The 13,732-nt window shown below is 32.1% G+C and overlaps 2 protein-coding genes across 5 annotated transcripts; one reads left to right on the forward strand and one right to left on the reverse strand.

The window, feature by feature from the left end:
• Nucleotides 1-636: 636 nt before the first annotated feature.
• Nucleotides 637-8,060, reverse strand: Spin (Protein spinster). 2 transcript variants are annotated; one of them, XM_070667617.1, is made up of 10 exons: nucleotides 7,747-8,060; nucleotides 7,408-7,650; nucleotides 7,120-7,316; nucleotides 6,774-6,925; nucleotides 6,489-6,692; nucleotides 6,241-6,375; nucleotides 5,889-6,150; nucleotides 5,710-5,808; nucleotides 5,411-5,621; nucleotides 637-1,786 (listed from the first exon to the last, which is right to left on the reverse strand). In XM_070667617.1, the coding sequence occupies exons 2-10, from the start codon at nucleotides 7,604-7,606 to the stop codon at nucleotides 1,677-1,679; spliced, it is 1,569 nt and encodes a 522-aa protein (XP_070523718.1). In that variant the 5' UTR covers nucleotides 7,607-7,650; nucleotides 7,747-8,060; the 3' UTR covers nucleotides 637-1,676. The 2 variants fall into 2 exon arrangements, with proteins under 2 accessions (XP_070523718.1, XP_070523726.1); XM_070667625.1 differs by adding an exon at nucleotides 3,698-3,790 and having other exon boundaries at nucleotides 7,408-8,059.
• Nucleotides 8,061-10,697: 2,637 nt separating this feature from the next.
• On the forward strand, nucleotides 10,698-13,313 carry LOC139108966 (lys-63-specific deubiquitinase BRCC36). 3 transcript variants are annotated; one of them, XM_070667701.1, is made up of 9 exons: nucleotides 10,698-10,912; nucleotides 11,162-11,400; nucleotides 11,473-11,637; nucleotides 11,886-12,019; nucleotides 12,120-12,324; nucleotides 12,415-12,503; nucleotides 12,607-12,711; nucleotides 12,793-12,895; nucleotides 13,022-13,313. In XM_070667701.1, exons 4-9 carry the CDS (start codon nucleotides 11,906-11,908, stop codon nucleotides 13,165-13,167), a joined length of 762 nt encoding a protein of 253 aa, XP_070523802.1. In that variant the 5' UTR covers nucleotides 10,698-10,912; nucleotides 11,162-11,400; nucleotides 11,473-11,637; nucleotides 11,886-11,905; the 3' UTR covers nucleotides 13,168-13,313. The 3 variants fall into 3 exon arrangements, with proteins under 3 accessions (XP_070523802.1, XP_070523784.1, XP_070523793.1); XM_070667683.1 differs by lacking the exon at nucleotides 11,473-11,637 and having other exon boundaries at nucleotides 10,703-10,912; XM_070667692.1 differs by lacking the exon at nucleotides 11,473-11,637 and having other exon boundaries at nucleotides 10,703-10,912; nucleotides 11,165-11,400.
• Nucleotides 13,314-13,732: the final 419 nt, after the last annotated feature.

Consider the following 13,732-nt stretch of genomic DNA (forward strand, 5'->3'; position numbering starts at 1 on the left):
ATCCAAATTTTTCATGGATTTCGAACTTTGACGCTGGTCCTCGAAGGATGCAGGCTATCGAGTCCTTTTCTACAAAGGCTTACGCGCGAACGGCTCACCGAGTGGATTAGAGAAAAGAGGACCGATGGAGGCACATCTTAAGGGTTGTTAAAACTTGGTTCTCTCGCTTTGAGTCTTTCTCCTTGTCTACGCGAGAGTAAGGGTTAAAAATGTATAAGATAAGACAGCGACAAGGGAGGTGCGTAAGAGTATGCGGAGAGTGTAAAGTGAGAATCGAGCGAGGCTGATGGAAAAAGAGCAGAGACAATGAGAAAGAGATAGGTAAAAAAAAAAAAAAAAAAGAGAAAGAAAATGAGAAGAAAGGTGAAGAGAAGTTTCATTATTGATCAAAGAAACCGAGTGTCGCTTCCCTCTCCGATAGCTTATTCTATTCAGGCAGTCTCTTTGACTTCCCATTAAAAATACCAGCTTCGCCTGCTTATTTGTAACGCAACCACGACCTGCAGGCACATGATACTATGGCGTATTCTGTATGTAAAGGATAATTTAAGAAATTGAATTTAGAGTTAACACATCCGCGAATTTGAAACAAACCATTAATATAAATCTATGAAATATAAATCAACACGAAAATAATACAGAGAACATTTTTATAAAATTTTATTAAATTGTTAATGTGTTAATAATGTTCTAATATATATTTTATATAACAAAGTATCATATTGTACTTTGAATAAATATAAACATTTTAAACTCGCATTACGTAGTAGCTTTTGTCATAAATATTAAGAGTACATATATTGAAATATTTGAAAAGATTTCGTATCTCATGACACTAAAAAGAAAGAGATAAATTTTATAACGATTTATAATATTTCACATTGACTACTGAAAGTGTATAATACTATTATATAATTCTACAAAAATATTCTAGTCTTGAGACAAAATACAATAGTATTTTTATACTTATGCTTATCGAAGTATTTTTACCTACACGTAACTCTAATTTATCTAAACTCAATATAGTCATTATGAATAATATTTTGTATTTTATGTAAAAAAAAGTGTCATAGTATTGTAATTGTTGAAAATGTTCTTTAAAGAATTGTAGTTACTTTTTTTTCCTTTTTTTTTACAGTTTAATGTTAAAGCAGTACGTATATATAGTTAAATTAATCAAATATCTATATTTGATTTAGATACTTACACATCTTATACATATATGTATATATTATTTACTAATACAACCTTACTATAATTTCATACAATTTACGTGCGTCTATTCTGTAATAATGTCGCAATACATTAGATAATACATTATTAATTTGCAATATGAGTAATTATAAAAATATAACATAAAAAAATATTATACAATTTATATGTGCATCTTCATTTAGATTTGAAAAGCTTCATATTATTAATTCACATATCTATTGTACATTATTAACAGTAGTATCCTCAACTAACTTTTTTTTCTTTCTCTATTTTTAGAGTACTTTTCACAATAATTACATGAAAACTTTCTTTGCAAATACATTCTGCATATAATACATAAGTCTTTGTATCAATGACACACTTTATATTATAAAATTAAATCATATTTATGCGTGATAATTTCATGCATACATTCATAACAGTTTTATTTAAATTACTAAAGTATTAAGATCCTCCAAAGTTTATTCAGGCGGTTCTTGCCTGTTAATTTCCAATATCGTGTTTGCATCATTTTGTAATTCGCTGTTAACTGCGTCGTTGCAAATACATACTGAGTCTGAAAGACTTTCACCTGAAAATAATATAAATATAAATTATTAATTAACGTTATTATATAGCATATAGATCCAGATAGGTACAAAAATCTGCAGCTAAATATACAATAACAATTTATGTATTAATTGTATAATAATATAAACATGAGATATATAAATTAATATTAAGTTGAAAAAATCACATCGTTAATTTTTAAAACATATGCGTTTTTAAATTGATTAATTTCTATGTATTATATATAGTGTGTACGTATATATTAGTTATTATTTCAATCATAAATGACTAGTATTTATATTATTAATGTTAAACAGAAAGATCTCAGATCATGTAATGACAAGATATAGATATAATTTCTAAAATAAAAAAAAATAGTGGAGTACACACACAACCAATATAGATAAATAATATTATAGTAATCTTTCAACCATTTCTATAAAATTATATCACTTTATTTATGTCGAATTTCTCAACCACCTATGTGAGACGCATGATTAAATTACCAATTTTATTTAATTATAATTGAGAATAAATTACTATTTATTCGGTTATTAATATATTTTTAAATAACATTAGACATTACAAATCATAAACTTCGCGTGCATCATTTACTCTTCTTTCTTTTACATTAAAAAAAAATAGCTTTTTTTAAGAAAGAATAAATAGTAAATAACGCGTGTAAAGCATGCTCTTTGTAATGTCTAGTAATACTAAAATCAGCGGATTAAATGACGAAAAATGTATAATAACAATATTGTGCAACATCAAGCATAAATTGTATAAAGCATCTTCCCACCTACTCAATTTTTAATATAAATACATTTATGTGTATATACCAATAAATTTGCAAAGCAAAAACACACAATCAAATAAAAATACACATTTACGAAACAAAACATATGTCTAATTAGATTGCATTAATAAAATCGATTATATGTTGACTCTAACCCAATTAAAATTTAATTAATGAAAAACATACATGCAACATTGTACCATATCCACATAACATATACAAATATACATAAGTTAAAAATTATTAGTTGTGTTACATTCCACACATATAGATTTATAGGCAAGCATTATCAGTCTAAAATGATATCATGTCGTTTTAATATTAATAAATTTTATTATCATTGTAAGTAAGTAGTTGTACTTTTTTCTTTATTTCTCTCTAAATAAATTAATACTTTAAAAAATTATTTTTTAAATTACTATCGTTAATTTTAAAGAGATATTAAACCTGAGATATAGTTTTTGTATATTATAAGTGTTTGAAAGATATAACTAATTTGTCACATTTATCCCATTTAGAATCCAACCCAAAAACATAAATTTAAGACGATACAAATAATACAAAAGTTCCATATTCCTTTAAACTCCTCTCATGCATTTTTAGAAAAAACATAAATCATAAAAACAAAGAGAAAAAAGAAAAATAGATCAATACTTTCCGAAATAGTAAATAAAAAAAATTTTATAATTAATAAAATTGAATGTAAAAAAATTATATGAAATGATAATTGATAATCAATTTAATTGTAAAATTGCATTGACATGCGAATATAAATGTAACAATTAGATTAAAAAATAATAACTTAATTCATATAACAATATAATATATTCACGAGTGGTTCTATTTACCATATTGAGTAATTATCATAAAATTTACTTATGTAATGTAATTTTATATTTCTATAAAACAAATAATCTAATAAATACGAAACACATATCTTTTCATAGAAGTATATGTCAAAATACGTATCTCCTCTTAAAATAGTGTTAAAGTAATTTATGAATCTAGAAAAACAGTAAATTGTTATAGAATAAAAAAGCAATATTCGTAAAAACCAAATTAAATTGATTACCAAATAAAACAAAAAAAAATGAAAAAGAAAAAATAATAATGAAATCATGAAAATAAATTATATACCAGTTACACAGCATATTATCAGAGGAGGCCCAATGATGATTTATAAAGGCGTTGTTTCAGCTTGACCGTTATTCTTAGTATCTAGATATTTGTCTGCAAGAAAGATGTTTGTACGTTATCAAAAAAAATAACTACATGCACATTCCGAACTAAACCATTTATTGATTACGATAAATATAGTCCAATTCTGAAAAATACTGCAATAAGAAGAATATAAAACCATTCGTGGACATATAAGTATAACTTCATTATTAAATAAAATTAGAAAATAAAAAATTTAAATATACATATAATATATTTCTTTGGTATAAAAAGTTTTTATGCAAAATGCAGGTCTTATTATTTTCGTGGCATAATATTTTATATAGTATATATTTAGAAATTTCTTTTTTAATTATAAGAATATAAAACTTTTCTTACGCCCATAATAATGTATGTGGAATGTTCTAACCTATATACATTAACATATAAATAAATTAATGTACTCATATTTTTTAAATAGAATAAATCGACATATAAATTGTAAGAAAATAAATATTATAATTCTAGTATTGTAATTTTTATTACAAATAATTAATAAATATACAGAATGTCCCAAACATATGTATGGAGCCATTGAGAGTAGATAGAACTGATTAAGATAAGTAGCAAAGTCCTATACATATATCGACAATTTTGCAAAATGGTATAGGACATTGCTATTTATTTTAATCAGTTCTATCTACCCTCAAAGGCTCCATACGGTATGTTTGAGATAGCCCGTGTATTAATTAATTACTAAAAACTGCAAGAAAAAATTAATAGATAATTAAAAAATAACTATTAGTTTATTTATAATATGTTCCATTTTCGTGCATGTAAGTTTAAATATGTTATTGTGGATTAAGTATTCTTTTAAAAATAAAACTAATATATTAATATATTATAAGAACAATATTAATCTTTCTTTCATGTGTTCTTTAACACGTTAAGCATAATTTGTAAATCAAGATCAATATAATTAGTTTTTCCCTTTCAAAAAAATATATTATACATCTAATGTTAAAAAACATTATATAACCAGATATTATTATTTAATATTCATGTATGTATATCTGATGGAATACAAAATAAAAATTTTTTTTTTTAATGTTAACGTGTTAAACAATATGATAATTGATAAAGGTAGGTATACTACCTTATTTTTGGTCCAAAAGCTTGTGCTTGTAAGTCCAAAGTCGCGAACAATTCATGCACTGTGTAAAAATAGAATGTTTTAATAAAATTGCAAATTTTTATTTCACATTCCAACCCGGCCTAAACTACAAAAAGATAACACATATATGTCAATTTGTTAAAGCACTATAACATTATTATGTTATATTAACGATCAATTTGATGTATTTTATCATTTAATACTTTAATATTTGTATGTATTGCATTTGCAATAACGTGTGAACACAGGTCTCGATGTTTTACTCGATATTTAATTCTATATAATAATTAGCACTAAACATAAAAAAATTATTCTTCCAAAATCCACATTTATACTTGCATTAACGTATCTTATACATAAAAATCAATGTATAACATTATTAGTACATATACATAATATGTATGTGTAAAATATCAAGCTGTATTAGTAGTAATTTCAATTGCGGACATGCAAAATATTGTGCATTATTTAAGCATCAATTTTATCTCTAATATTTATAGATATATCATTTTACTTACCCGCGATAGCAAGGTCGACTAGTGCCTTATCCTTTTGTATATACAATGCTGTGAAGAAGAAGAAGAGAGCACCTAATATTTCTACAAACATTGTTAGAAACATCGCATATTGTAGACTATGAAACTCAACAGCTATATTTTGATTGTCGTGAGCATTTGAATGTCCTTCTACACCAGCTGGTAATAACAACGACTTTAATCCTTCTGATATCTAAAACAAAAAAAAGAAAAAAAAAAGAGATTAATAATTATTTTTGATAAATATTGTGTATTTAAGTAATCAGTTTATATCTATATACCAGTCCAATAAGATAAGGACTGCCTGCATCTCCAAAAGCATGTGCAATAAGTATTTGGAATGCTTCTGCTGTAGATCTTCTTGTGGGAATTACTACATACTGCAACATAATAAAAGATGGTTAAATTGAATAAAATATAAATAATCACATAAAAAAATATTTTTTTACATATTACTTACCAATAACATATCTGCTACAATAGCCCAATTCAAATTTAATGACAACTGACCAAAGAATACTAATGTATAACAAAGAGTAGGATTTGTATTGGCAGTAATCATAGCGAAGAATAATAAAGGAGCACTTATGAGAAGACCTACAGCACATATCAGAGGGTCAGCTTGATGCCAATAAACTCGTAATTTTTGTGCTATAGTAGAACCTAGAGGTACACCTATTAAACCGGATGACATACCGATCAATCCGAACTTATATGAAACACTAAAACATAAGAATAATTAAAATTACATATTCTTATAACGATTTGTAATAAACATATTACAATAAGTATTAAAAAAAAAAAAAACATACTCGTCTGGATCAACATTCATTCCATTAGGAAGTAGTTTAAAACCTAATTCTAGATACGTTGGCGCCCACCATGCCAGTGCACCAGTGACAAATGCCACACAGGTAAATCCTGCAGTAGACAGCATAAAGCTTGAACTAAAAATTATATCAATAATATAAAAATTGTAGTATTAACTGCAAATTATGAAAAAAATTAAGAGAATATAATATTAAAACAATTAAGAAAATATAATATTAACGACAATTACTTTTTTAATAATTCCTTGATATCGCGCGACCATGCAGTACTTGTTAAATGAACTCCTCCTTCTCGTTCTCCTCTGATAGGATCTCTTACTACAGTAAGCAGTAGAAGAATCGCCACAATACCTAATATGGGAGTAATACGTAATCCCCATTGCCAATGACCAGTAATACGAGCTGTTTCACCTCCTATGATATATCCTAAGCCACTGAAATAATATATAAAAATACAATAATGTAAAATGATTAAAAAATATGTACTTTAATCGTGTAATATATAATTAATGTACCTTCCAACTGGAATAGCAAAGTAAAATAAAGCAAGCATCTTAGAGCGCACATCTTTTACAAATAAATCACTAATAATTGTTGGTGCAATTGTAGAGTAACTAGCTTCTCCTATACCAACAAGTGCTCTAAAGAATAGAAACCATCCATATGTCTGAAACAAATTACAAAAATTAAATACATTCTTCATATATTATTACATATAATAAAAATAGATTTATTGATGCATTTCTCCATCCAGTGGAATATAAGACTTTTATATTTTAACATAGATTTCTTTTAAATACAAGATGCAGAGAAAAAAAGAGAGAGAGAGAGAGAGAGAGAGAGAGAGAGAGAGAAACTTACTTTCATATATGAACCAACGAATGTTGTTAGGCACCATAAGAATACGCCACTGCTCATAATAACTTTTCTATTGTAACGATCTCCTAGGTATCCAAATAACGGCGCAAACACCATGTAGCTCAGAATGAACGCTGTTTGCAGTAATCCGGACTTATCGTTAGTAATATGGAAATCATCTTTGATGTTGGTTAGCACACCTGCAATAAACAAATTAAGCTTTCTTTTATAAATAGCTGGTCAAAGCGATCCTTTAACTCAACGTTATTCACAGGCCAAAATGACACTCACCAGCGATCGTAAAACGATCCATATAATTTATGAGATTTACGAAGCAGAGGACCACGACTGTGATCCAGTCGGCCAGGCTAATCGCCCTCAGTTCCGAAGGCATTCTTGCTTTCACGCGCGTCTCCCTTGGGTCGTCTTGATCCGCATTTACCGCACGATACTTATTTTCCGTGTTAACAGGCGCTCGATTGTCTACCATAGCGCGACGAGCCCTTCACCGTTATCGTCGCCAATTGCGTCGTGCTGTATGAAATAATGTAATTCATGAATTCACAAATTATCACCGATTTCGACTACCTTATTTATAGGCCACTAGTCACTCTCGCGACGAGACATAACCTCAGAGTCAGCCAACTTGCTCTGTCACGCGATAACAAAAAACTGTTTGCAGGCATCTTCGAGTGTTACAGTATGCGCATCACACCACCTTTGACTGAATTCCAATGCGGATAAAAGTGGGATTGTTACCGAGCAATCGCGAGTATACACACGCGTGTGTCTCTATATTGCGCCGTGCGTGCGTATTCACCACGTATACACGTATCAGTAGATTACGGCATACACTGGCGGTCAGTGGTCGCAGATTTTAGACGGGCAACATACGCGCACTAGGCACAATGCCGTGTCCGTGTGTGCCCGTAGCTCCTGCTAATGCCTCGGACGCAGAGAACCCAACTCGGAATCGCGGCTTCCACGCGTTCAGATACAGAGGCTCGTCCGTGTGAAGCCAGCGTTTCAGCTGCCGTCGGATAGAAGAACAGGCCAGACCTATACACTGTCTGTCCTGTTCTTTCGTGACGTCGTCGGCTAAGATATATCGCAGATCCGCTTCTTGGTAACATCGCGGAGTCTTAAATAATTTTAAGTAGTACGAAATCCGACTTACCCAATTGTGTATGATCCGACATTTTCAAGATATAATATAATATAAATTTTTAATGTAAAATGCAACAAAAATTTTCCGTCCCACTTAAACAGACTGCGGACTGTCGGTTGTACATATTTTTAATATTTTCTGTAAGTACGACCGGTGTGGTTAAAAATTTTGATGCATTCTACACATCACTCATACCTAGTTTAAATTATTATAAAACAAGGAAAAATTGTTCGAATAGGACTTTAAAACTACTAAAATACGCGTCGCACAATCCGGCGTAACGCGAATCTCAAGCAGCAGATGCCAATTTCCCGAATTGCGTGCAGTAGCGCACGCACTATCAGTCACGGCTAACGAAACAGAAAACGACACTCCGCGAGGGACCGACGAATACTCCGGGCTGTACAACGATCAATTAAAAAATAAATTGAAAACACGAATTATAACCCGAGAGCGCGAAACAATATTCCGATCACGAGAAAAGCGACCTTGTTTTATAATAACTTAAACACAACACCCCGTATAATATACAAAAACGCAAAACTGTACACTCACACTCATACTCATACTCATACTCATACTCATACTCATACTCATACTCATACTCATACTCATACTCATACTCACACTCACTCACATAATATTCACCGCGCATTTTATTACAATATCACTCATACTTAGTTTAAATTATTATAAAACAAGGAAAAATTGTTCGAATAGGACTTATAAAACTACTAAAATACGCGTCACACAATCCGGCGTAACGCGAATCTCAAGCAGCAGATGCCAATTTCCCGAATTGCGTGCAGTAGCGCACGCACTATCAGTCACGGCTAACGAAACAGAAAACGACACTCCGCGAGGGACCGACGAATACTCCGGGCTGTACAACGATCAATTAAAAAATAAATTGAAAACGCGAATTATAACCCGAGAGCGCGAAACAATATTCCGATCACGAGAAAAGCGACCTTGTTTTATAATAACTTAAACACAACACCCCGTATAATATACAAAAACGCAAAACTGTACGCTCACACTCACACTCACACTCACTCACATAATACTTCATCGCGCATTAGATCGCTCGCAAGATAGTCCACGACGCTTCCGTTAAATCCTCGATCTTGACAAAAGAAATATGATGTATCTTGATGTATCTTGATGTATCTTGATGTATCTTGATGTATCGTCGATGAAACTTTTATTTAATTATTACTCCTCAAGGCGCTGACTCATCGAAGTGACCGTGAACTTAAACTTGAACTCCGGTAGAGAACAGTTATCCCCCCTTTACACATCCGTTCCCGACTACATTTAGGCGCAAAATGAGGGTAGCGCGGTCGTGATAACGGTACTTATGTTGAGGGGGTAATTAATTGGCGCACTAGGGAAAAAACGTTCCCACCTATCAGGTGATAAGAGAAGGGTTGTAATTGGTCGGCATGGGGATGATACCGCGAGTGTCCAATGAGTGTGAAAAATTTTGTATTGCGACCCGTTTATTTTTACCGTTATGCGCACTTTTTTGGCGCCGTTCATTCCGCTGACAACAAACTTTTTGAAAAATAGCGGATGCAAAGCGTGCGCATGGTTTGTTTTAATATTAAAAAAAGAAAATAATTTAACCGGCTATGGACAATTTTTTTCCCGCGAAGCATACTCGTAAAGGCAATTATTTTGACATTTGTCGGTATAAGAAAAAGAGAGTTCGCAGTTTTACAATAAGTTAATCCGTAGAAAGCGAGAGTGATAACGTGCAAAAAAGCCACTCAATTATTTCGACGATTATTGTGAATAAAAATTAGACATGCCGCTTCTCATCCGCGATATCGTAAAGTCAAATAGAGCTTTAGTGGCCAGCACGCGCGAGTGATTTTCAGATACGCGGTGTAAAACGAACCCCGCCAATTAAATTATATGTAGAAATTTAATCCGCTCATTAACAATAAACGATCCGATCGATGGCGTTCGTTTTAATCAAGAAACGTGAGATTGAGTTATCGCATAATAGCTACGCGCATTAAAGCGCGTTTCACCGATACACATATCGGCAAAAATTCTAAATAAATTTAAACTCGTTCGCGATCGAAATCTTTCTCTCTACGCGCCGAAATCTCTGACGGTCAGTCTAATTGCGGAGCCTCGTGGGTGTGGACGCGTCGTTAATCGCTCCGCAATTACGCGTATTTAATTATAAAATCATTACAAAATCTTTTTATTTTACTGTTAAGTTTATATTTCTGCTCTCATCTTATAACTCGGCGATGTTAGTGTGAAGCGAATCTGTGATAACTGCCGGCGACGCCGCGAAAGAGTAGGACAGTGTATAGTTCTGGCCTTTTTTTCTATCCAACGGCAGTCGAAACGCTGGTTTCACACGGACGAGCCTCTATATCTATACGCGTGGAAGCCGCGATTCCGAGTTGGGCTCTCTGCGTCCGAGTTAGCAGGCGCTACGGGCACACACGGACACGGCATTGTGCCTAGTGTGCATATGTTGCCCGTCTAAAATCCGCGACCACTGCTGGCGGTTTAGCGATCGGTCCGCTCCCGCTAAATTTTCCGTTCTTGGACGTAAAAATCGTACAAAGTGCGTCACGCATCGTCGGCAAATTGCAGAGTGAGGTATGTATGTATGCACACAGCCGTCCGATTGTACGGGCTGTCTCGATATAAACAGTATAGATTGCGAGCGAGATTAATTGAAATAAATCCCCGTCAGCTAATATTTCACGGGTCACGGCGAAACCGGTTCGATTAGACACTCGTAATTCGATCGCAGAATTCACTCTTGAATTGTTGTCATTGAACTTGGAAAGATATCATTTGTTTGCCAATGTAATCGCTCTCATTAATCGCTTATCAATTCCACAGCAGCACCGCGACATTAACGAGGTGGTGGTGAAACGTAGAGCTGAGCTGCGACGAAGGGGAAAATCCAGAGAGATCGTCAGAGATCATTGAACCGAGGAAACGAGAGGAATGCGGAGAAACTACTCTAGGGTAAAATTTGTCAATCAACGCTTAAACCACGGCTGCAACGCCCGTTGACGCTTGACGGATGCACTTTGCCTATCTGGATTTCATAAGCTTGTTTCACAGTTTATCTACTGGTGAGTATATTATTAGAATAGAAAACACAATATTTGAAAGTAAGTAATACATTAGAACTCGTTGTACTGTAGGTACAACCTACCTTTTGAATGATGATACTCTGTACAAGAAGGTAGAACAGTTCTGGCAGAACTGTGGCTTCATATAAGACCACCCATATATTAGACTTAATTTAGTACCAGACAAACTGGCATATACGTGGGTGTCAATTCAGAACTGGTATAGGTTATGCATAGGTTACTATCTTACATTATTTGTCATATATAAATGTCTGATTAAAAAACCTTGGCTGATTAAGAAACTTTTGCTTCTGAGAACTATTTATATTTGTTTATTCTCATGTGCATTTTATATGCTTTTTGTTTTTTGAAAATTCAAGTCTAGAGTATTACTTGTAGTATCTCAAATTAAATTATAAAATTTAATTTGATTAATGATATAATAAGTATAAATTTATTTGTATTTATATATTTTATTTTTACAGGATTAATATTTTTATAAATAATGGACAACTTTCCATTACGTAAAGTAGAGCTGCAAACAGATGTCTACATGGTATGTTTGCAGCATGCTTTATCCACAGAAAACTTTGAAGTAATGGGTTTACTCATTGGTGACGTAAGTAGAATTTTATAAAAATGCTTTATGTTCAATTTTTATTATTTTTTACACAACTAATGAAGCAATTGTAAGCAATTATTAATTATCTTCTTTTTAGTCTGCTTGTGGAGTAGCAAAAATATCAGCTGTTATTATTTTACGACGTCTAGATAAGAAGAAAGACAGAGTAGAGATTTCATCAGTTCAATTATTGGAAGCAGCTGCCGAAGCTGAACGATTAACTACAGAATTAAATCGACCTATGCGCGTCCTCGGATGGTATCATTCGCATCCACATATTACAGTTTGTCCATCACACGTTGGTGTGTATTATAAGTATTACTTTTGTCAAAACGTTTGAGTAACATCTAATTTGCACTTAAAATTTTTATGTTAAATTTTTATTTTCACAGATGTTAGGACACAAGCTACTTATCAAACAATGGATCACAGTTTTGTGGGCTTAATATTTTCAGTATTTTCAGAAGGCAAAGACACAAAGGTATATATACTTGTTTTTTATTAGTTTCTACATTAACAAGAAAAATTAATTAATAATTGTTATTATAAATTATATATAATAAAATATTTTTTTTGTTTTAAAGGAACAAGAAATCTTTTTAAGTTGTTTTCAATCAGATAATGGTGAGGCTACGGAAATACCATTAGAGATAGTACATACACCAGAAATTTCGGATAGATGTTTAAGAGTAAGATTTAATTTTTTATATTATAATAAAAAAAACTGTAAATGGAAGAAAGCACATTATTGTAATTAAGTAACATTGTAGACAATGACAGATTTGTCGAAAATTTTGGTACAAGAAGAAGAAGATATGGCTGAAACGTGTAAAGATCATCCAGATGTCTTGGCCAGTATTCACAACAATGCTGGTACGTGTATCATTATTAGACAATTTATACATACATATATCTAGAACATAATTAATTTAATTAATAGTTTCTAATATCTCACAAAGTAAATAACAATTTACAAATATACATAATTTTTATTTGCAGTTAGGACACGTGCGTTGGTTCATATAACAGACATTATCACAAAGCCTTTAGTACAAACGTTTGAAAAAAGAATAGCGTTAAATAAATTACGTACCATACATCTTCGAAGACAACTACAAGAATTACAAAAAATGTGCAGCGGATAAAAAACTTTTTAAATTAATAATTCCTAATAAATTATGATTGTACTTTTTGTTAAATACCAAACTTTTATTAGTAATAATGACCAGAGAACAGATTAATACAACAGTAAAACAACCAAGAATAAAACCCAATACGTATTAACATAAAATATTTTCTTCGTAACTAAATCCTATCTTTATATAAAACTAGCGCGCCGACTAATCACAGCGCTCCATCAATCTCCTGATCACGAGTTGGTAACGGACTATGTGACTCGTGCTACTGCAAACGAGAGGATACGCGGCCACGCGGAGAACATCGGTTTCGAGATAAAGACGTCGAGGCATCCAAGTGTGTTTTCTCACGGCTCATCATCGTGTACCTGTATCTAGTGAAACGCTGTGGTTGGTCGACGCGTAATTTCTCTAGCGCGCCGACCAAGCACAGCGCCGCTGTTGGTTGAGTTTTTTAATCCAATGGCGCGCTTCAATTTTTAACCAATACCGAAATGAATGGCGGAACGCCGCCGCGGAGTGCCGCGTATGAAAGGGCAGCCTGAACTGTGCGGTTCCCTGTGAAGGTACGCCT

Source organism: Cardiocondyla obscurior, linkage group LG02, assembly GCF_019399895.1.
Source record: "Cardiocondyla obscurior isolate alpha-2009 linkage group LG02, Cobs3.1, whole genome shotgun sequence".
NCBI lineage: Eukaryota > Metazoa > Arthropoda > Insecta > Hymenoptera > Formicidae > Cardiocondyla > Cardiocondyla obscurior.

Bases quoted from the DNA above. Each gene is read 5' to 3' on its own strand.
- LOC139108966 (XM_070667701.1), top strand. From the start codon at position 11,906: ATGGACAACTTTCCATTACGTAAAGTAGAGCTGCAAACAGATGTCTAC. The intron at 12,325-12,414 runs GTGTGTATTATA...TTATTTTCACAG, and splicing joins AGTTTGTCCATCACACGTTG to ATGTTAGGACACAAGCTACT. The intron at 12,896-13,021 runs GTACGTGTATCA...TTTTATTTGCAG, and splicing joins CAGTATTCACAACAATGCTG to TTAGGACACGTGCGTTGGTT.
- Spin (XM_070667617.1), bottom strand. From the start codon at position 7,606: ATGGTAGACAATCGAGCGCCTGTTAACACGGAAAATAAGTATCGTGCG. The intron at 5,622-5,709 runs GTATATAGATAT...TTTTTGTTTTAG, and splicing joins GTCCTTATCTTATTGGACTG to ATATCAGAAGGATTAAAGTC. The intron at 1,787-5,410 runs GTAAGTAAAATG...TATTATTTTCAG, and splicing joins AGTCGACCTTGCTATCGCGG to GTGAAAGTCTTTCAGACTCA.